The 24,785-nt window shown below is 35.1% G+C and overlaps 2 protein-coding genes across 4 annotated transcripts; both read left to right on the top strand.

Moving 5' to 3' along the window:
- Positions 1–2,919: 2,919 nt before the first annotated feature.
- On the top strand, positions 2,920–8,471 carry LOC133819267 (probable E3 ubiquitin-protein ligase LUL4). Of its 3 annotated transcripts, none has more exons than XM_062252465.1 (4): positions 2,920–3,590; positions 5,037–5,544; positions 6,158–6,308; positions 8,032–8,471. In XM_062252465.1, exons 1-3 carry the CDS (start codon positions 3,055–3,057, stop codon positions 6,269–6,271), a joined length of 1,158 nt encoding a protein of 385 aa, XP_062108449.1. In that variant the 5' UTR covers positions 2,920–3,054; the 3' UTR covers positions 6,272–6,308; positions 8,032–8,471. The 3 variants fall into 3 exon arrangements, with proteins under 3 accessions (XP_062108449.1, XP_062108448.1, XP_062108447.1); XM_062252464.1 differs by lacking the exon at positions 8,032–8,471 and adding an exon at positions 7,360–7,744; XM_062252463.1 differs by lacking the exon at positions 8,032–8,471 and having other exon boundaries at positions 2,921–3,590; positions 6,158–6,598.
- Positions 8,472–10,191: 1,720 nt separating this feature from the next.
- On the top strand, positions 10,192–13,132 carry LOC133819266 (heavy metal-associated isoprenylated plant protein 32). The gene is made up of 3 exons (XM_062252462.1): positions 10,192–10,709; positions 10,974–11,049; positions 11,148–13,132. Exons 1-3 carry the CDS (start codon positions 10,680–10,682, stop codon positions 12,608–12,610), a joined length of 1,569 nt encoding a protein of 522 aa, XP_062108446.1. The 5' UTR covers positions 10,192–10,679; the 3' UTR covers positions 12,611–13,132.
- The last annotated feature ends 11,653 nt before the right edge of the window (positions 13,133–24,785 follow it).

Below are 24,785 nucleotides of genomic sequence, written 5' to 3'. Positions count from 1 at the left end.
TCTTAGCAACACTTGAAGAAGCAACAATGGACGTTCCTTCAGAGCCTAATTCAAGAAACTCGAATACTTGAAAAAAAATGATTCAAACACCAAGCCAACAAATGGTTAGTAGCGGGAGAAGAAAAATTTCAATCAAGACAAGAAAAAAATGAGGAGAGAACGATCTCTGGAAGAAAATGGAGAAGAGAGGAGCTGAAAAATAAAGATGGATAGAGAGTTGAAGTTTTTAATTGGGGAAAAATGTGACCTAAATATTTTCTACTTTGCCCTATAAAACTTTTTCATAAAAGGAAACAACCATATATTTCGAATATTTTTATAATTTACGGTGAAGTGTGTAATTTTTTCTAAATAAAATTGTTGTGATGTGAGAGAATCATGGTTATTGGATTTGTAATCAAACCATATCTGCTAGTAGTTGTAAAAACTTAAATAAATATATTTAGTTTGAATTTTACATGTATATGGAATTATTTTTTTATTGGTTTGTACAATATCAAATCGAACCCTGTGAAGTTTGTCTAACTATATTTGTTTGTTCTCTAGTAAGTAGTATCATCTTAATTAACTCCATTCAAAGACAATATGCCTTTGTACTTCTTCTTTTTTTTTTTTTTAATGTTAGTGCCATTCTGACTATTATTATTATTTAGCTTAGATTGTAATTTGACAAGGAAAATTTGGGTATTTATGTATATTGTAGGTGCATATATAAAAAAAAATATCATTCTTTAACATCATTCCAAAGCTAGCATTTATTTTGTTTCCAAAAATACCCTTATTATTTTTTTAGCCTCCATCCGTCTTCTCTCTCTCGGGTCACATTTATTCTTTGGACACCATCTATTCATCCCTCCATCCCTTATCAATTAAGATACTAATTGTATTTCGAATAGATATGTGCATGATTTTTTGGTTTTTTTTTGTAATTTATTTTCACAATTTTTTAGATCTGAAACGTAAAAATTTGCAGAAAACTCGATAAACCTTGATAGACATCGATGCCCAGCTCAATGGGCCCTTAAAAATCATGATTTTCAAGAAAAGAATCATCTGCCTTGATAGGCCTCGATGCAAATAATTACAATTAATAAAAAGTGCATAACTTTTCACTCGGGTGTCCGTTTTAGGTGTTTTTTTTAATTTAGGTATTTTCTTAAGATCTACACGTCTGGGATGTGTACACACACATTTGGGAAGTTTAAAGTTTGAAAACATACCCAACTTTGAAAATATAAGGGTATTATTTTGAACTTTGGTGTGTTTTCAAGCTTTGAACTTCTCAAATGTGTGTGTACACATCTTAGATGTGTAGATCTCAAGAAAATACCCAAATTAAAAAAAAAAATCACCTCAAACGGACACCCTAGTGAAAAATTATGCACTTTCTATGAATTGCATCGAGGTATGTTGAGACTTATCGAGGTGGTATCGAGACATATGGTTTTTTTTTCTTCATGAAAATCATGATTTTTAAGATATACCTCGATGTAGCTCGATGCCCAGCTTGAGGGACCCTTAAAAATCATGATTTCCATGAAAAAAACCACTTGCCTCGATAGATCTCGATAGGCATCGATAGGTCTCGATGGAAATCAATGTAATTAATAGAAAATGCATAACTTTTCACTCGGGTGTCCGTTTGAGGTGATTTTTTTTTAATTTGGGTATTTTCTTGAGATCTACACGTCTAATATGTTTACACGTACATTTGGGAAGTTGAAAGCTTGAAAACACACCAAAGTTAAAAAACAATACCCTTATATTTTCAAAGTTGGGTATGTTTTTAAACATTCAACTTCCCAAATGTGTGTTTACATATCCCAAACGTGTAGATCTCAAGAAAATACCCAAATTCAAAAAAAAAATTACCTCAAACGGACACCCGAGTAAAAAGTTATACAATTTATATCAATTGCATTGATTTGCATCGAGACCTATCGAGGCAGATGATTTTTTTCTTGAAAATCATGATTTTCATAAAAAAAAAACATATGCCTCGATACCACCTTGATAAGCCTCGACATATCTTGATGCAATTAATAGAAAGTGCATAATTTTTCACTAGGGTGTCCGTTTGAGGTGATTTTTTTTTTAATTTGAGTATTTTCTTAAGATCTACACATTTAAGATGTGTACACACATATTTGGGAAGTTGAAAGCTTGAAAACACACCAAAGTTCAAAATAATACCCTTAAATTTTCAAAATTAGGTATGTTTCAAACTTTCAACTTCCCAAATATGTGTGTACACATCTGACATGTATATCTCAAGAAAATACCAAAATTAAAAAAAAATCACCTCAAACGGACACCCGAGTGAAAAGTTATGCACTTTTTATTAATTGCAATTATTTGCATCGAAACCTATTGAGGTCTATCGAGGCAGATGATTTTTTTCTTGAAAATCATGATTTTTAAGGGCCCATCAAGCTGGGCATCGAGGTACATCGAGGTCTATCGAGTTTTCTACAAATTTTTACGTTTCAGATCTAAAAAATTGTGAAAAAAATTACAAAAAAAAAACCAAAAAATTATGCACAGATCTATTCGAAATGCACAAATTAGTATCTTAATTGATAATTGATGTATGGATGGATGGATAGTATCCAAAGAATAAAAGTGACTTGAGAGAGAAGACGAATGGAGGCTAAAAAAATGATAAGGTATTTTTGAAAATCAATCAAATACTAACATTATTTTAAAATGATATTAAAAAATAATATTTTTTTTGATATATGCATTTCCATTGGCCATAAATACTAAAATTTGCCTTTGACAAAGATAAGTGAAAGAGACACGAGTATTAATACGACACAGTGACGTACAAAACGACGTGTCGTTGGTGGGAAACTATACTGGCTTTTGATTCTACCATTTACACGCGGTTAATAAACGACAATGTCAAAACAAAGTAAAGTCAATGGCTGCTGTTCTGTTTTCTTCAGCCACAAACAAATGAAGCCCTCTAACTCAACACCTTTCTTCTTCACCATCATCGTTCCAAAATCTCTCCTTTGAGGCTTTAACTCAACAAAGCTTCGATTTTCTAAGATGGGTATTTCATGGAGTGGCCGAAGAAGAAACAATTACTTCCAAAATCCACCTCCGGTGCCGCCGCCGCTTCCCCCACCGCCACCTTATTACTCAACGGAGCCTCTTCCTCCTCCTCCTCCTCCGATGCCTCAGGCTCCGGGGAGTACCTATGTCTTCGCCAGTGCCACGTCATCTTCTTACCACGCTCCGCCGAATAGTCTATACGCACCCCCGAACCCACCTCCCCCGGTTCACTCTCACTACATCCCTGGGCCGTACGGCCAGTGCAATCACCCGAATACGATGATGGGGCGGTATAATTATCAGCCTTATTATGCAAATCAGCCTAATTGGTGGACCCCGATTCGGCCTCCGATGGGTCAGCTACCGCTCCCGCCTCAGGCTCCGCCGCCCCCCTTTGTGGAGCATCAGAATGCTAAGAAGGTCAAGAACGACGTAAATGTTCATAAGGAAACGTTGCGGGTCGAGGTCGATGAGCAGAACCCTGATCACCACTTGCTCTCTTTTGTTTTTGATGCCTTATATGATGGAATGTAAGCAAAGTTACTTCTTTCATTTTTTTCTTTTTAGGTGTTTATTGTTGTTTACGTGTATTTGAGGTTTAGGGCAGTGATGGGTTTTAAGTTGTTTGTTTGATTTAAGAATTCGGTTTATGTAAATGTAGTTTAATTCTTACAACCAGTGTTGATTAGGAGCATAGAAGAAATAACGATCCAAACTAGTAAACTTACTATAGCAAAATATGATTGAATTTGTTTTTCTTTGGGTGTTTAGTGTTGGCTATGTGTGTTTGTGTTTGGGGTAGTGATGGGTTTTAAGTGTTTTGTTTGATTTATAATTGGGTTTATGAAAATGTAGTTTGATTCCTAAAGTCATTGTTGAATAGGAGCATAGAGGAAACAAGGGTCCAAGCTAGTTAGCTAACTATAGCAAAGTTTGAATTGAATATCATTTTATTTTGTTATCGTTCTTTGAGGTTTAAGGTAATAATGGGTATTAAGTGGTTGTTTGATTTTACAATTGGGTATATGGAAATGTAGTATGATTCCCGAAATCATTGTCGATAAGGAGCATAGAGGAAAAATGGCCCTAAACTTTTAAGCTCACTATAGCAAAATATGGCTTTAGCAGAGTTGGTTCTTAATGCTTGAAATTGTATGTGCTTTGTATTTTGTGAAGATTGGCATTACTAGAGAATGGGAAATATGTGGACTAGGTTCCTGTTTCTAGTAAATCATTTTGCTGGTCCTGTTTCTAGTGATTCGTTCTGCTGCAGTGTTAGTGCTTATCAGTGTTTCTGACTGTCTAGAGCAAAAGAAATAAAGACAAGTAACTAAGTATATCAGATAAATGGAAACACATAAATGGAAACACACGCAACAAATTACTGGTTTAAATGATCCTTTCACATTGTGGTAAATGGGTTGGAAATAACGAGTGGAATTATTTGACATATTAGATTAATATATGAGTCTCTCGACTTAGAGTGCACTGATGGTTGGTGTGAAAGGAAATGGAGCTCATGCATTTGATTTTACTTTAGGGTTTTATTTGGGATTGAGGATATTGTGGGATGCTGCAGAAGGTGTGACAATATCTAAAATTAGGGTAAGTTTTTTTTATTTCCACTTTCGGTTTTCCTTCCACCTTGGCTGGGAGAGTAGGTCTGTCACAACAACCTTGTTGATGCTGATGATGTCATGCATCATCCTGATGGTCTTAAGTGTTTGTTCCATTTATGTACTGGTTGTAATTTAGATGGAATCAACTGTTACATGCATACACTTCAATGCCCATGCTGCCAACTGGTTGAAATTTTATTTTGTACTGGTAATGCAGTTATAGCATTTGGTAAGACTCAAGAATGATATCATGCTAAACTCTTCACTATGACATAATCGTAACATTTGATCAAAGTACTACCAATTTTTCTCCTTAAAAGATTATCTGTTGATCTGATCTTGTTTTCTCATTTACAGCATTACCATCATATACTTTGCAAAGGAAGAATCAAACTGTAAGTTTGTTCCACAATTTCCCGATGCATTTATGCCTTTGACAATCTCCTTTCAGAAAGGAAGTGGCCAGAAGTTTCGCCAGCCTTGTGGAACTGGCATAGACTTTGGCTTCTTTGAGTTGGATGACCTGTCAAAAGCATCACCAAAAGAAGATGTATTTCCTCTTGTGATATGTGCTGTAACACACCCACCACCCCATTCAGATGACAGACATGTTAGTGATTCAATGCAAGATGCATCGTCTAATATGCAGATCACTCAAGCTGTGCTTGAGAAAAGAAATACAGAGTCTTTCCAAGTCAAAGTAATTAGACAAATACTATGGGTTGATGGAATCCGCTATGAGCTACGCGATATATTTGGAATAGCAAACTCCTCTGTGGAAGGCTTCAAGGATACTGATGGGAAGGAATGTGTAATTTGCATGACGGAACCTAAAGATACCTTTGTCTTACCTTGTCGACATATGGTAAGTTCCTCTTGGATTATTTATATTCTATTGAATGCCAATAATCAATTTTCAAAGAGATACTACAAATTAGTGGTTCTGCAGTTGTAGCAGCTTGTAGGGTACTTTTGAGAATAGGGATCAGAAAGTCTCAAGCTCCCTGTGCTCGAGCATATCTTTTAATAATGAATGATTTGAAATTCGAATCATGTGATCAAGCTTAAGTCATCTGATCATGTATTTACCATCTATTGGATCCCTTGTGTGATTTCTGCTTGTTCTCCAAGAACTTTTGGTTTTTAATTAATCAAAGTATAACGGATATGAGGGACTAGATGGTTGAATCAATTATACCATGACTTCATCACTTTATACCTTTACTGTTTCATAAGTTTCATATAGGCTCTTTGGGGTTGTTATTTGGTTTGCGTTCTCTATAGCACAGAATTTTGGCAACACAGCAATCACTTGACATTTCTTTGCTAGGTGGTAGGTATAAAATATTTTATTGTTTGTGTTTTAAGTACCAAGATGCAAAGCGTAGATAGTCCCACCTTTTTAATTTTGTTTTGCCTCTTGCTTTAAGAACATTTATGTGTTTGTTTATCAAGTAAATGTGTTCTCTATTTTGCAGTGTATGTGCAGTGACTGTGCGAAAGAGTTAAGACTTCAGACAAATAAATGCCCGATATGCCGCCAACCAATTGAGGAACTTGTAGGGATCAAGATAAACAACGATGATCAATGAGAGATCTATTTCTCTCTAATACAAAATTTAATTTGTGGTATGATTTTGCCCTCCAACCCCCCAAATGGAAAAGGAAAAAAAAACTTGTGTGCAGCATCACCCTTTTTTCCTCTATTGTATATTATTTTTACTTATTATTTCGAACTTTTCTTTGATGTCACATGGCATGCATTAGCTTCTTTGATGGTCTTGGCCTGATAATCTGTCTTTATACTTGTACAAATATAGAAGTTGTATGCAATTTTTCTCTTATTTTTTTCATAATATATTTCCCCCCTTTTTTTCACCACATATTTTAGAAAGGTGGAGGAATTAATTTCACTAGAATTCTTCTTCAGCGTCCTATGTATACAGTTTCAGGACTTAATTTTGTTACAATATTTAGTTTTCTATGCTTCTGCAGAGGATCAAGTCTTTTTAGTTTTTATTTTACTTGAGATGAACAATATATGCTAACTTAACAAAATAATAGAGAAGACGTTGACTTGAGGACATGGTTGCTACTAAAATAAAATTTTGGGGACTTGATGTCAAGACACTTAAATATTAGGGACTAATGGCACCAATAAGTCTTCCTTATACATGTTAGAGGGAGTATAGATAATCAGAAAATCAAGATAGGGTCTTTAGGATTAGCAAAACGGATGAACATTCTTCTCTTTAGATAGATGTGAGTAATTTTTATTTTCTTTGGGGTCGTAGCCAAGAGCTGAGATGGAATGTTTGCATCAGAAGTTAGCATCCAAGGGTGGCAATCTTAAGAATCTATAAAGCTCGAGTGGGCCATGAGAGTGTATTAACTTTGAACAGAAAGATAAAAAAGCTTCTGGAACAGAACTAATTATTCTTTGTAAATCTTTTACCATTCTTTCCTTATGTTGCCTCTTCTCAATTTCTTGCTTCCCAATTGGGTTCGCCAAAATGCATCCCTTCTTAGGGCTCTTTCTATGTACACATATCTATACCATATCTATACATTTACAAGTACCTTCTGTGTTATTATTGGTGCACAAAGAGGGAAAACTTGTTTTCATGTTCATGATTGCATAGAGTGAGTGCAATGGATTCCTAACTTTTGAACCCTCCAGGTCATGATGCAAGACCAGAAGATCTAAACTTGATAACTCATTCCTCATATGGTGAAACTTTGGGAGTAAATAATTTTGAACCATAACTCTCCCAATCCCTATTCTTGTATTGAGCACAACTGAAAACTTTGACTGTTATTTGATTGTGTGGGCATGATATCTCTTAGCCACAAATTTTTTTGCTACATTTTTTTTCCACTGGCTTTTGTTTCTCTTACATCTCTGGCAAAAGAGTGTACTCTCAATACTCATTGCTTGTCATGTACACAATGGCATTGCCCAAATCATTACCTATAGTCATGTGAGATGTAGAACAACATGTATTCTATGATTTATTCAAGCCAAATAAGCAAATGCATATTCACTTGGATATCTTTCTCTTTCATTGGAAGATGTTTTTTTAACATTTCATTCTCAAAACATTCATTATTTGTATGTTAGCCAACATAGTTCAACATTGGCATGCCTTCTAGATGTCATGGAAGAATTATGCTCTGTGGTACATGTGCAGTGCCATGTGCATCAAATATGCAAGCTTGTGGTCCTAGAGTAAGAAAAGCCGTGGGAGGAAAGAGACCCTTTTTATTTCACTTTATTAGTTTTGTTATGTAATAGAGTTTGGCTGAAATTGAGCAATGAATCACCAAAATGGGGGGGTTTTCTCTTTTTCAGGACAAAAGAAGAAGGCTTGGAATAATTATGCAAAAACTAGTTTGTGAGAGTATGGAACACTACAAAAGATCATCCTATCATAGAGCTGAGCTTTCCTCTGTAGTCAAAACCTACTCCACTATCATCTCCATCATTAGTTTCCATTAAAGACTAAAATGTTAGAGCCATAACATGGATAGACTGCAGACACCGTAAGGGCATGTAAGCAATTCTGGTTATGTTGGTAAAGATTAAATGAGGCTCCTTAAGATGCACCTGTTTTCTACTATTAATCACTGTCCAGCATACATGTAGTGATCATGTGAGCCATTCCCACTTAAATGGCAGAGAGTTTTCATAGAAACCCAAGTCATATTTTTCTCAAAAGAAATTTACAAGGAAAAAGTGATGTATTATGGTGTTCCATATATAGCTAGCTTAGTCTTTTGTTTGGTTCAAAATTACTTGGGTGTCATGTTTTCAACAAGTCAAAATTCCATGATTGACTAAACTGTCAAATTCTCCTTGTTGCAAGCTATGTCTAGTAAAAAAGAAGGAAGAAAAGAAAAGAAAAGAAAAGTAATTGTGCTTCAAGTAAGAGATCTACTAAATTGTATTTGAATCAAGAGGCTGTAGAGCATGGCATTTCTTTTCTGTTTTGCTTAAAACCTAATCAACTTTGCCAAATGGGCAAGTTAGAGCAAGGAAAGACATGTATTAAGAGGTCTTTTGTCACAATTCAAACACTCTTTGACAGATAAAGTGACCTCTTCGAAGGGATAAAAGAGAACAAAGGGGAAAAGAACCGCAAAGGGTTCATTACGGTTTAGGCTTTTAAGAAGGAAAACTAATAATTTGCTCAGAAAAAGAAGGGTCCAACCTAGTGATTTTTTTTTCTTTCTTTGCCTTAGAAACGTGATTCTTCTTCATCATCTCTACAAAGAGGGGGCCAGACCATACTCGAGGAAACTATCTTTAACACAATTTCCTCTCAAAAGCAAGGAATTGATCAAAACCAAAAGGACTTTATTAGTTCCCAATTTCACACCTTTAACTATTTTCTTTCTACAAACCCATATAACCACCAACACTCAAAGTTCTTTTTTTTTTGGTCACGAGTGACTGCTTCAACGAATATGAACTATTGGGTTTGGAAGTTCTATAAAACTCTCGATTCCCTTGTTCCATTTTTATCAAGATTTCCATTTCAGCATAAATAATGCAACTTCCAGTTTTCCACTTAGTGAACTTTAAGCCAAATTGGGCAACTTCTTTTTCAGAGAGACATATGGTACTAATGCTATATATTTTTTTTTCAAGCAAAAAATAAAGAATAGAACAGCTCATCTGAAATTTCTTAAAGCCACATTATTTGTCCATCTTTATTGTTCTGTGCAGACATAGTCTAGAAGAGGTTCACATAGTGTTACTAATCAATTTGCCAATTCTGGCAATCACATATTAGAAATCTATGAAGAAATGGTTTATTGGTCTATTAAAGTTTAATACAAGTGTTGGTCTTTATATGAAATTTAAAGAGCCAGTCTGAAGAAATTATGGTTATATTTTATTAAGCCACGCCATACAAATAAATTATGAAGTGCAACCAATTCTATGAAAAATAAAATAAACATATTCTCTGTACAAATATCTAGAAAGCAACATTAAGGTTAAGTAAATTGCACCTCAAGCTAAAGGGGCTTGAGGGTGTTAAATTGGTAATTTAGGCAAAGACATGCATAGGAGTCAAAAGTACTAAAAAAGAGTATAAAATTAAATAATTTTTCCTAGCCACCCAACAAAGGCCCCCAATAAATGGCACTATTTATTGTACTCATCTAATTTGGGGAGAAAAATCTGACAGAGTTCATTCATATCTGCTGATAATAATTATAAAAGATAAAAATAAAATAAAATAAAATAAAAAATAAAACAAAAGAGCACTCACCATAATCATTCAGGCACCACCTTTTTAACCCATACCAAAAAAACCATGGTAAAAAAAAAATCTAAAGCCAAGTGAAGCCACACAACATGGTCCAAAAGCTAAATCTGAAGCTTTGAGCCAAGCCATGTGAAGCTTAATTTTTTTAATCGTTTAAGTTTTGGGATTGCATAGTAAGTCACAAGACTCTATATATGTTTTATTTAAAAATAAAAGTTAACTTGCTAAAGCCAAATAACATAAATAAAAGGACCAAAATAAAGAGAGAAGCCTTGAATCCCTGAAGATTTTATTTTCTTTCTTATTTTTTTTCTCTCCTCTTCCCTGCCAGTGCTCCTTGCACTTTGTTTTAGCTCTCTCTCTCTTACCCTGAAATAGAGGAAGCAGAGTCACACAGAAGAGTTTAATGTCTAACCCACCGCTTCTTGCTCTCATTCTCTCTCTCCAAGACTGAACCTTGTTGTTGGGGTCTCAACTTTCTCTGCTCAGTTACTCAGAACCCAGTTGTTTTCTCCCATTTTCTCAGTGTTTCTTAGCTCAGGAAAAGGAAAGAAAGAACAGAGAAGAGCCATTTTGTGTGTGGAGACTCTCTTTCTCTTGAAACTCATTCTCTCTGCTTCAACTATTTCTTGTCTTTAGAGATCTACCATCAACTCTTTTACTTCATATTCTTTCTTCTGTTCATTATTGTACCTTTGTGTTTGGTGCATTTTGAGTTGTAACTATGAGTAAAGAAGAGTTTTTGAAGATCCAGGTACACACTCTCTCTCTCTCTCTCTCTCTCTCTCTCTTGCACTACTGTTCTTTTAAGCTTATCTTGAACTCGAAAAGTGTTGCCATTAATTTCCCATTATTATCTTTTCCTTTTAAGTTTCTTACGACAGACATATCAATGCACATTTAATCTTAGCTGAGCTTAATTTTCTTTCTGTCTTCTTTGTTGTATTTTTTTGGTTCCTCTGAATAATAATATCTCTTCACTCTTGTTTTTTGCACCTTGGATTACTTGTTCATGCAGAAATGTGTCCTCAAAGTGAATATACACTGTGATGGTTGTAAGCATAAGGTCAAGAAAATCTTACAGAAAATTGATGGTACTCACTACTACACAAAATCCCATATAACATTTCTTTGAGTTGCTTTTATGGTACTTTTTTTTGTATGGTTTTTAATACAAATTTTTTATCTTTAGGTGTTTTTACCACCGACATAGACGCAGACCAGGGAAAGGTGACGGTCTCTGGCAATGTTGACCCTGCCGTTCTCATTAAAAAGCTTGCAAAATCTGGTAAACATGCTGAGCTCTGGGGTGCACCAAAAGCAAACCAAAACAACAACCAGAACCAACTGGCTAACCAGCTCAAGAACATGCAAATTGATAATAGCAAGGGTGGAAACAAGCCTCAAAAGGGTGGAAATAACAACAATAACCAGCCTCAAAAGGGTGGTCAGAATGGCAATCAACAACCGCAGCAGCAGCAGCAACAACAACAACAACAGATGCTTCAGCAACTTCAGCAGCAGCAACAGCTCCAGCAGCAGCTTCAGCAGCTTCAGAACATGAAAGGGTTACAAGATCTAAAGCTTCCCCAATTGAAAGGCATGCCAATGCCCCCTAACAAAGGACAGAACCCGAACCAGAAGGCTGTCAAGTTCAGTGAGCCGCTCGAGGAAGACGACTATAGTGATGATGACTATGACTATGACGATGATGACTATGAAGATGAAGATTTCGATGATGAAATGGATGATATGCCACATCATCCTCTTGCTAAGAACATGAAGATGCCGCCCGGTATGCCTCCTGGTATGTTGAATGGTATGATGAATGGGAATCCCCATGCCCAGATGATGAACCAAAATGCTCAGAAGGGTGGGAATGCAGGAGGAAATGCCAAGAAAGGTGGTGGCGGTGGCCCTATGCCTGTTCAGGTCAATATCCCCGGCGGCGGCGGACCCATGGACGGTAAAAATGGAGGCAAGAAAGGAGGTGGTGGTGGTGGTGGTGGTGGTGGTGGTATTGGCCAAAACCCTGCTGCCGGAGGTAAAAATGGAGGAAAGCCTCAAGACGGTAAAAACGGTAACAATATGGGCGGTGGCGGTGGTGGAGGAAACAAAAATGGCAACGGTAACGGCGGTGGTGGTAGCAATAATGTAAACGGTGGTAAAAAGGGTGGCGGTGGTCTTGATGGGGTTCAAGTTCAAGCTATGAACAAAGGGTTTCAACACATGGGCCCTGCTCCTCATCCTCAAGCCATGCCTGGAGGTGGCAACATGGCAAACATGAACATGAACATGGCCATGAGCCAAATGGGTCAAATGGGCCCAATCCCTGCCGTTCAAGGACTACCGGCGACAGCCATGAACGGTGCGGGAAGTGGTTACTTCCAAGGAGCTGGGCCAGAGGTCATGCCCGGTAACCCATACCAACAACAACAGCAGCAACAGCAGCAGCAGTACTTAGCGGCCGTAATGAACCAGCAACGGGCCATGGCCGGAAACGAAAGGTTTCAACCCATGATGTACGCCAGGCCACCTCCTGCGGTTAACTACATGCCGGCACCGTACCCATACCCGCCGCCGCCACAATATCAAGATCCCAATTATGCTCATTTCTTCAGTGATGAGAACACTTCAAGTTGCAATGTCATGTGAAAGTAATTAAGGTTAAAAGAAAAACAAAGTTTGACCATAAACACTTTGATCTGCTGCTGACGTGGGTTAATTTGATTGGTTTGTGATATGGTGTTCTGGTCTCTGGGTTCTCTACTTCTTCAGTCATAGTTACAAGTACTAGAAAAAGAGGAAGGAAAAAAAAATGATGCCATAATATTATACATGGAAATGGGTTTTTTCTTCTCATTTTCTTTTTAGTTTTTTATTTTTATTTTCTCCTTAAATCTCTCTTTTCTTTATCCTAAGCTTAATTAGGAGTTTATTATCTATAGATGGGAAGTCCTTTATATATATTATAATAATATATTAAAGCTTTTTAGGGAAGAATGAGATGTAAGTGGTGGGGGGCAAAGAGAGACAATGCTCTGGGCTTTTTCTCTGTTTTCATGAAAGATGTTTATAGTGTTTATATGTTGCAAAAACAAAAAATAAGATGAAAATGAAAAAAAGAAATGGGGTAAAAAAAAAGAAGCCCATCTCTTCTGCCTATTTCTCCCGAAAGTCTTGATATTCCTTTTTTTCTTTATATATATATTTATATTTTTTTAATTCCTATGCAAATTAATATATAATGTGCACTGATTTTTGTTCTTATTAAATTGTATTTGCACCCACTTCCCTGTTTTTCTTCGATGCATTATGTATGTTAACTTTGAAATCATAGATGTTTGTGTGGTGGGGCTAGCTAACAATGAGTAGGGCTAGTGGTGGGCCCACCCCACCATTTTTCACAACTGTTTGTTTGGTTTGTGATTTGTAATATATGATAAAATGGATTTATTCAAGACCATGGATAGGGTGAAATAGTGAGTACTACTACAACTACAAACATTTTGGTTGGAAGTCATGGAAAAGAAAACAAAGTACTCAATATTGTGTTTACTGACTCGCTGAGTCAGATTTAGACATTGATAGAGGCCAAATCGCTTATTTTTTCTCTCTCTTTTCTGCTGTGTAGTATCATATAAGAAAAATCCCAGAAGGAAAAACAAACCGTAGAACGTGTTGACAATGACTAGCTAACTACTTAAATTTCGAAAAATCTAACGGCGTTGACACTTTGACACTAGTTTCTGGTAGGGTCTAGTCTTATCAACCAAAAGGGCATCAGAGAAAATTTATAAAAAGAAAATTAAAATTAAAAAAATATGACCCCACATTTCACATGGGATTTGTCACATGATGATGATCATGATAATGGGCCTCATCAAAATCCATCCATATGGACTAATCAGGACAGTGATTGATGCTCTGGGGTCCACTCCACTGTAAGGCTGTATGTACCTTCTCAAAAGTACTTCTCTGTTTGTTCAGCTTCAGCCTACGATTTCACATAATTAGTGCACCTTATATATTTTTAATACTGTAAAGGACACACTAGATTTGCAGTTTCATGGGGCCAATCTCAGCTTTGGATTTCAAAGCACAACACTGGCTTTGATAACACACTTCACACTCCTCTTCTGTTCTCTTCTGGGTACTTATTATTATTATTTTCTTTTCACTAATGAAAAAATCCCGAAGATTTTGGTTATTAAATAATAACACTTTTTTTTTTAGTTTTGAGTGTCTGCTTACGCCAACTTGTGTGGTGTTTCAGGCACTCTAATCTATCACGGTTGCTGCACGGGTGTGCTGCTGAGAGAAAGAAAGAAAAACCTGATGCAACATTTAATGTGAGTAGCTCGAGATCCAATATTTGCTCTTGGGGTGTTTGCTGGGGAGGTTAGTGTTGTCCCTAACACAATAATAACTCTATCCTCAATTGGAATAGGGATATGAAATGTAGTGTAGGGTTTTGATTTGAAACTGTTTCATACTAACTATATTGCCAATTGGCGACCATGCAATGTAGACAAGTGGGATGAGGACGAAGAAGATGGTTTGGTTTGGTTTGGTTTTGGTGGTGAGAACTGAGAAGAAAGAAGTGAACAAGAGAATCAATCACATGGGATAGCTGCTTCTTCTTCTGTGGTTAGGATAAGGTTTTTGGGAGTTATGGGGTGAGGGTTTTTGGATGTATTTGCCTTATCAAAATTTAATTTTGCCAGAGGCACAGACCCATATAAACCTAACAGCACTAAACTCTCACCCATTTCACTCAACAAATAAAAATAAAAATCTCAATAATAATAATAATAATAATAATAATAATAATAATGCTTTTGGCGTTTGATGCTGGCATTATTAACAGGAAATTGAAAAGTTGAGAAGCTTATTTTGTTTGTTCTAAAAAATCAAGAGAAATTATTTGTGCGGAAGTGACATTTTTTGTTTTCACTTGAAGGTTGAAACTCACTCAACAAATACCTTTTTTAGGGGAAACTCAACAAGTGCATTTTAATAAATTACTTTTCATCCTTTTAATATTATTAACTCATAACTCATTCAAAATGTTCTACTTAACGAAAAAAAATAGGTTACAATTTAGATTGGGGATAGCTGGGCATTTATTACTTTTAACCATAAACCAAGTAGGTACATTGTGCCATGTGTGTGTGAATATAGTAATACCCCTTTATTAGTTAATAAACTAGCTAGTATATCACACAATGACATGCAATTATTTATATTGAACTTTCATGTCACGTTTAGCATCACTAGCTGTGTGATTATATATATATACATAAATATAATACATTTTAATCTTTATATATATGTGAAAAAAAGAATAAACAAATTCATGCAGGCAGGCAGGCAGGGCACGTAGTCGGTGTTGCACTCCCATATTAACACAATTTTCTCACTTACAATTATACTCCAAAACCTTTTTAGCCTCTTCAATATAAATAGATATATATATAGGTAATTTATATATACATAGCTTTTTCTGCATAACTTTAGCCCTATTTTGGGGGAGAAATTCAGAGTTTTTTTGACACAAAAGTGTTTGTTCAACATATACGGTGGGTGATAGAGAAAAAAAGAGAAGAGTGAAGTTAATCTTGAAGAAAAAGACAGAAGCGATTTATATATATCACCTTTTTTTATTTATAAATATTTATTTTGTTTAAAACATTTTTTGTTTTGCCTTTTAGACCATTAACTTTGACTAGGGATTACAAAAAACCTGAACTTTCATGCTGCCTCTTCTTTAAGTTGTATTGGCTCCACTTGATTCACCCTACTTTTGGTGGTTCCCAGCCCAACATTATATTCCCATTTCTCCAATCATTTTACCACAACAATTAATTCATACTTTTTTAAAATATATATGTGTACATTTATATATCTAACTATTTAATACACTAAACACTTTTACACATTGGATGAACTCAATAGCCTCATACCAAAAATATATGAATCCTATTAGAAACTTTTTTGTATAGGTTTAAATTGATGTCACTCTTTTAAAAAGGGGTACGACAAAACTAGACAAATTTTGTAAATATAAATTAAACTTCCTAGGTTGGAAAAGAATGGTATTCTTTGCTTCTTTTATTAATTTTTCTTATAATACATAGGTGCTGTTTGGTAATAATTAAAAAATAGTTTTTTAATTAATTAAAATTTTGACAATTAAACATAAAATAGTATTTGGTAATTCTATTTTTATTTATTATTTTAAAAAAAATTAATTAAAATTCATTAAATTTTGAAAATAAAATTTTTTCACTTTCAAATTTTTTTTAAACAATTTTTTACTTTTCGTTTTCTTTTTCTTCCTCAAATCAACAACTCATTTTGTATTGTTAAACAAAAAATAAAAATAAAAATTATCAAATACATTTTTTTTTGTTTTTAAAAATAAAAATAGTTACCAAACAAATTTTTATTTTTTAAAAATAAAAAAACAAAAATAATTTTTATTTTTATGTTTAAAAAATTCAAAAACAAAAATTTTACCGACACAATCATACTTTATTTATTATTATTATTATTATTATTATTATTAAAAGAAAGCATGAAAGCCAAACCTTAGTCCAATAAATCTGTTTCCCTCCTTTTATTTTTGGGTACTCACTGAACCTGAGAGATACTATTTTGGTTCATTTTCACATGAAGACTTTTTTTTAGACGTAAATTTGTTGTGTTTTTTTGGGGACATGTGATGTAATTTAGTAATAAAAACAAGAGCTATTTGTGTAATTTAATATCTGGCCCAATGGGTCCAAATTTATTTCAACGGCCGAGATGGAGTTGGGCCCACTTTTTCAATTGATTGGTCTACTCAAGAGAATGATCCAACCCTTAATTGGGTCCCTCCACTGTTAAAATAACAAAATTCCCTATTAAGGTTCCGTAAGCACTACTAACGGAGGGAACAGACGCCGTTTAGGAATTTTCAATTATTTGTTGGGATTTTATTTATTTAAAAAAAAAGGAGTAATGAATAATAAAATATAATAAAAGGGGTCAAAATGTAATAATGACAAGGTAGTAAAAAAGCAGAACATGGGGTCGCAAAATTCGTACCATCGAACGATTAAAACAAATCTGTCTTCTTTCCATCGGACGGCGAGAATGAGTTGATTATTCTCGCTTCTCTCTCTGTTTTGCACGCACAGCTTCTTATCCTACGCCTCTGCCAAATTATATATATTTTTAAATGACTTAACATCTTAACCTACGCACCTTGTTAACTTCATTGTGAAATGACGATAATGTCCTTCCTTCAACTTGTACTTGTACTTGTTTTTTTTTTTTCGAGAAAAACTTGTACTTAAATTTATGTCTATTTATATTTATATTTTCGCTAGAAACTTTCTAGTTTACACACGCATGTTAGGGTTTATTTAATATGAATAATAATGATAACATAAACGTATTGTACTCAAATGGTTGATAAAATAAGGTAGATAATTACTTGATATATCTTTGCTACTATGTGTTTATAAATAATGCTTATTTGATATTTTGTATTTTGAAATCATAATTATTTTGTACCTTACATTTTAAAATTGTACATATTTGGTACATTTTATTTTAAAATTATACATATTTAGTATCATAAACTCAACTTTAATTAATAAAATTTTACCAATTTAATCAAATTACTCTCAATCACACAAGCTACAAATTATATATAATTACTGACAGTTTTGTCATATTGACAAAATTTTATCATTTAGTATACTAAATATCTATGTTTTCAAAATACAGAATACTATATGAGCATTATTAAAAACAGACGGTACAAGAACGATACTTTGCAAAAACAAAAGGTATAAAATGAGTATGTTTCCATAAAATAAAATAAAAACAAAAAATGTAGTGAATGTCAAATGAGATTTTCTAATTAATTAGTAATCTTCTTTTCTTTTCCCATATGTCACACAAAAAATCTGAATGTTCTGTTTGTTTCTTTTGGAAAGGAATGAAAAAAAAGAGTCAAAGTATGAAGCTTGTTTAACATATAAGTAAAGTTAGAAAATTTCAATAATAATCTAATGGCTTTTTTTATTATTTGTTTATTATCCTTTTTCATACAAAAACAAAATGTACTAAAATCCCTTTAGAAGAAAAACATTTTGGTTTTATGTATCTTTATCTATCATATATATAAATGCCATCAAAAATATATTCCCTATTAACTATATATAGGCTTCTATATACCCTTTTGACAAAACTAATATTTCCATGTGGAATCTAGCTTTTTTCTTAAAATAATAATAATAATAATAATAATTTAAGGTATGCCATTGAAATTGAAGGAGCGTGCCTCTAAATGTTAGGTAAGTAAATAGTGTATTCTTCATAGTGAATAGCTAGTAGCTAGAGCCATGGTGGATATGTCACTACCTTTCCACTTCCAAAGGTCAATATAGAACTCTAGATCCCACATTTCCCTACTAATCTTTGTCCATTTTACCTTTATATGTACTACATTATAAAGCATCAAATCCACAGCACAAAACTAAAAGCACAAGTCTAACTAAACACTTCTATCTTATTTCAACCTTTGCATGTATGTGGCTCAATTACTAAACCAATAACATTGTCTAGCAACAAATATTCAAGTCAATGGAGTTCAATTTCATTTAGTTATAAGTGAACAATAATGATGATTTGTCAAAGATCAAGTGACTAAATGATTTTTGTTTTTCCAAGGCTAGGAAAGGAACATACTACACACAATTTGATGTAGAAACCCCCTTTAATATCTTTAAATTATTGTTCTAATTAATAAAGTTCTCGGTTAGGTTAGGTTATATTTATTAAAGAATTACTAGAAGTAGATGATCAATTAAGAGCCCCTCTCCTCTCATTGGAAGGTTAGGTTTTTAAAAAAGGTTGTCTACACTAAGGTAGACAGTGGAATGGGCTAGTGTCTAACAAAATATATAGAATTGTGGCAATGTTTTGGGTGGGAGGCATACTTAATTTGAGTCTATCTTAAGAAGTTGTGCTCTCTCGCTCTTGACATATATATATATATAGATATATTTATCTCAAAAATTTGTAGAGGGTCAATTATTCATCCACCATAAATAGGTCCCCCTCCCCCTATCAATTTTTTTGATTTAATATAAAGTAAGTGGAGTTGGAGAAAAGAGTCAAATTAGTACTGTATTAAAACTCAATGGCTGCCTAAAATCATGGCAATTAAATAGTGGTCATTGCATATTATTTGGACTCAAATTATGCAACGGTTTTTCTTTTTTATTTCATTTGTTAAAATTTTCAAGACCTTGACATGTAGTGGGATGTGTCTTTTACTCTTTGCCTTTGTAATTGGAGTGAGTTATATGGTTGCTAGTGGAGAATGGAGACTTCCTATTGTACCACGTATAGAGGGTGGATTACTTTTGTTCAAACCATAATTATTTGGTTTTCCTTCTATTCTTCTTTGATGTTCTTATTGATTTTAACTTAATTCGACCACTCCCAATAGATAATTTGTTGAGATTAGTTAAATACATAGTGAAATTTTAGGCACAAAGTGGTGCTAAAACAAAACGATTTCACAAAAGTCATCATGTGAAATTTGATTTTCAGTATATGCATTTATAAATCAACTTTTTGGGTCCAAAATATTTATTTGGAGTATATAAGAGTATCTGAAGTTTGTGAGCATTTGGAGGTATTTTTAGACAAATCTTGGAGTGCCAAAATAGAGACGACGACAATGCGTCGCCAAAAGCATGAAATCATTGGCTGAGACGGACCACGCGATGCATCGCCTGGTCATAGGCGATACATCGCCTAGTGCCAGGCGATGCGTCGCCTGAGCTGTTACGGAAAGTCCGTAAAGCTACATAAATTGCCTCCAAAACTTAAATTTAAATGTTCTAATCTCATTGGTTGAACCTAATGATGATCCTATACTATTTAAAGGGTTTGTATGAGTTAATTAGTGAATTGATCACGCACCTCTCTGTCTCTCTCTAGCTCCAAAATTACTAGTTTTCTCTAAGAATCTTCTTTAAGAAAGCTTGGCTTGTATGAAGGATCAAGGCTTATGTATCCCAATCTCATTCCATTGTTGTAGCTTCAAGCATTTCCATAGAGAAGGCTAGGAATAGAGATTTTTGGACAGCAAGTCTTGCAACTTTTGTATTTCCCATAAAATCATAGCTTGTGATTTTATGTTCCTAGGGTTTGTTCTTCAAGGAAGGTCCTCTCTAAATTCTTACCTTCAAGGGTTGTAGAGCAATCGATATTGCCTACAAGAAGCCAAAGGTTTAAAGGAGTGGATCACGAAATCAAACCTTTCAAGGAGGGACTCTTTACCTAGTAAAGGGAAACCATAAGGGAGTTACTTGGAAGTATCCTATGGTAGAATAACTGGAGGATGATCCTAAACCTTTTCAAGAAGCAATGTCCTCAAGAGACTAACTTTTGGAAAGAGGTAATAAATGATGAGATTTATTCAATTATGTCTAACCACGCTTGAGAGATTGTTGTTCTACCACAAGTGTAACACCCAACTACCTTAGAGTCGTTACCATGTGATTATAAAATGTGCCAGTTGCTCGCTAATCAAGGTTTTAGACTGAAAAGTGTGCTTAAATTGGGATAAAGACTCATTTAATGAAAATTAAGTATAAAAGGTTGGGACATCTATTAAACTTATAAAAGCGTTACATCGAGATCCCAAAACATTGTTTAAAAATGTATTTGCAACTCAAAAGTTAAGGTACAGTCGGCCTAAGTGAAAAAATCAATTGTTTATAACATGTCCCTCAAAACAACCCCGGCCGTGGCAGCTAGGGAGGCCGAACATGTTCCCGCCGCTCCATGCCCTCCAACTCATGCTTGGTCGACCTTTCATTTGCCCTTACCTACACCATAGAACACCCGTGAGCCAATGCCTAGCAAGAAAACTCCACACATAGCATATGACAATTCAATCCAGTAAATGCACAACTTTAAACAGATAACAGATTATTCACATAACGACCTATGCTGACCCAGGTGCTTTACCAGGCACTGGGTTCACGCTCTTTACCGAACGGGTGAGTACAACACCCTAGATGGCCATGTCATGGTGGCCTGCATTCAGCATGCTTGTTGTCGTTCGGCTTGCATTCAACATGCTCATCGTCGTTCCCAGCCCTCTTTGATCAGTTATAATCATACAAACATGGCATAAAAATTATAAAAATTCACACATAGCATTAAACACAGATAATCGAACCATGCCCTGCTCTATGGGCACAAACATTTTTCTTACCCATGTCCCGAGCTGACTGACTATTGCGATCCTGAGCACGATCCCCTAAACCCGAGCCTTGGTGGTAAAACCTAGTCACAACGCAATAATAATAATAATCCATCAAACCCTAAACCAAATAAGAACTTTGAAATAATATTCTAGCCTCTAGGACCTCGAATTATTCTAAATTGGGTAGTAGAAATGTTTAACGCCCAAAACGTACATCCACTAAGCAGTGGTTGTAGTATAGATCGGGCGGTCGATTCCACAAGGAGGCAAAGAAATAAAGTTAATCAACAAATAAATGTTAGAAATAAATAATATGAGGCAAATAGAACAAGTGATATTTTTGTTGTTTTTGAAATTTAAAGATTAGAAATGAAGATAGAATAAAGTGTGATGTAACAATAGGTAACAAATAGGAAGGATCAAGAGTCACCAATATGCATACTTATTTATTTGGATCTTTGATTGACAAAAATTACACAAATGGATAGTTCACATCCCAACTATTCATTTGGAAGATTTAACATTGAAGCACAAATATATTTCACAAAAATGCATTCAAGTGATTAATATTCTTTACCATGGAAGGATGAGATAAATCTTATGAGAAATCTAAAAATGACATTATACCATTGGCAATAATTCAACAAAAGATTGGACATAAAACCTAACACAAATATTACTTTTACTATTTATAAAATACATAGAAAGAGCATGACTAATTCCATATAGATTTTAGCAAAAGTAAATATATATGAATGAGATGGAGAAAATGATAAAGATATTATCTATATTATTTTCACTAATTTGATAATACATAGAAAGTACTTGACAAAATCTATATACTACGAGTAAACATAAATAAAGATAATAAGATGAAGAGATAGAGATGAAAGAAAATAAATCACTCAAATATATAAGCTTTAAGTACATGGTGAATCAAAAATACCAAACAAAGTCATAGTGCATATTTAGGTGTCGGCGCCCTTAGGTTGAGCCCTCTGGTTATTTAGCTGATCCCAGCTCGCTTAGGCCGAGCTGCGTTCATCATGCTTATCATCAGCCCCGGCACCCTTAGGCCGTACTTTTACATCACACATAACAGATATATAATTCACAAAACACATATGTTCAATTACAGGGAATCTCAGTCCAGTTCACAACCACTTGGGTGCAGTTTTCTTACCTCAACTCTTGAGTGATAGATGAGGAACGGTTCTGAGCACGATCCTCAGTCTTGAGTCTTAACGATAACCCTAGTCATAAGCAACAATGGATAGCCATCAAATTCTAATCCAATTAAATGTTTTGGAAACAAATACTAGCCTCCGGGACCTCGAATTCTACTAAATCGGGTAGTAGAATTCATCCCAAGCGCTTAGGTTTAAATTACCGAGCCTCCCCGAACCTAAAAACCTTAGCTTTTCTTTCCTTTCCCTGCGGTCCACCACTTAGACAGAGGGTACGACCTGACCCCTAGGGTCGCAGTGCGCCTAGGCAAAATAGAGGCCTTTCAGCCTCTTCGAGCACACGGGTCGTGCCGCTTGAAGAATAAGGTCGCGGCCCGAGCCCCCAAACCTAGAAAATCAACCTATTTCCAGCGTTTTTCCTCGAGCCTAAACCACAAATTCATACCCCAATCATCAGCCAAACTCATAATTAAGTCCAGAATCATTATCCTTATAACCTAAACATCATAACTAACCCATAAACAATTCCTTACACTCATCAAACACCCAAAATCAGTCTTGGAATACATTTTCATGCAAGCTCTAAGTTTTAACAACAATTCAGCAACATAAAAGACTATATTTAAGCTCTTACCTCTAAGATAGTTCAGCCCTGGATTAGTCCCCAAGCCCAGCCAATTAATCCTTCAAATCTATAATCTAGGATTCCTCAAGGTTTCTTCAAGTCTTTAACACCACAAGACTGAGAGAGAGAGAGAGAACCGAATGGGAGAGAAGGTGAGCTGAGGTTCCTGTGGTTTCCTTTCCTTCTAATTTCTTTCTCAAGTCTCAGCACCGAAAAATCAAGTATATCCCTTAGCCAAATGTCCAAATTACCCTTTAAGTCTATCTAAATCCTCAAGTGCCACATCCCGCTAAGTCCTCGAATATTCCTATAAATCCTCGTTCAATCCCTACATGTCCAAATAATTGCTAACTTACTACCTGACACTCCATAAACCCCAAAATATGCATTAAACTTCCTAAAATACCCCTAAGCTCACTCCGAGCCAAGTATTAAACCCTGTGGTGACTATTCCGCTAATCCGCTCACTAGGATCGCCTCAAGCCATATACTGCAAATATATTCACATAATAATGTGGTCTCAACCATTTAACACATATAATCACATTTATGCCCTTAACGGGCCAAAATTATAGATATGCCCTTATAAACAAGAACGGGCTCACATGCATATTTAATACTCATAAACATGCATCTAAATTTATTTATATCATCATATATATCATGCATGCCACATAGTCACACATTTAATCAATAAATCACACATATATCCAATTATGTTATCCTGGCACGCTAATCAAGGCACTAAATCCTATTAGCATTTTTGGGTCGTTACAACTATCCCCTCCTACTGAGAATTTTGTCCTCGAAATTTACCTGAATAACTCGGGATACTGATCCCGCATAGCTGACTTAAGCTTCCAAGTCGCTTCCTCGACCTTGCTATTCTTCCATAAAACTTTGACTGGAGGAATCGTCTTGTTCCTCAAAACTTTATCGTTTATATCTAGGATCTGAACAGGTCGCTCCTCATACAATAAATTTGTCTGTAGCTCCAGATTCTCATACCCTAATACGTTAGTTGTATCTAAGACATACTTCCGAAGCATAGAGATGTGGAATACGTCATGAACTCCTGATAATGATGGTGGCAGAGCCAATCTATAGGCTACCTGCTCGATCCTTTCTAGGATATCAAAAGGTCCTATGAATCTAGGGCTCAACTTTCCCTTTTTCACAAACCTCCTCACCCCTCGTAATGGTGAAACTTGCAAAAATACGTGGTCCCTTACCTGGAACTCCACATCCCTACGGTTAGGACCAGCATAGCTTTTGTGTCTGCTCTATGAGGTGAGCATTCGAGCTCGGATCTTCTCAATAGGTTCATTAGTCTCTTGAACCACCTCCGGTCCCAAATACCTCATCTGTAACGCCCTGGATAGCCAAGACCGCTACACTGTGTGTTTATAAAGTGCCAGACTCGCTAATCAAGTCATTAAAGTAAAAACGTGTTACTCAGATAGTAGAGGAACTAGGGTTAAAAGCATTTTTGTCTCGAAAGATACATTTTCAATACTAAACATTGTTTATGTACATGGGATCCCAAACATGACAGTTTAAAAGCCTTTTACAAAAGTTACAAAGTTTAAATACATTAACAGCCATGCTAAGGCAAAATGAGCAGTTAGGTGATCTCTGTCCTGACACACTCCTCGATCATGGTGATCGAACGGCTAGCTATGTACATTCACTTCGGAGCTCTCCACCTCAGGCCTGGTCCAGATTGCTCTTGCC

This window comes from Humulus lupulus, chromosome 2, assembly GCF_963169125.1.
Source record: "Humulus lupulus chromosome 2, drHumLupu1.1, whole genome shotgun sequence".
NCBI classification, from domain to species: Eukaryota; Viridiplantae; Streptophyta; class Magnoliopsida; order Rosales; family Cannabaceae; genus Humulus; species Humulus lupulus.
Note: the sequence above shows the minus strand (reverse complement) of the source record. Positions and strands in the feature narration are given on the sequence as shown.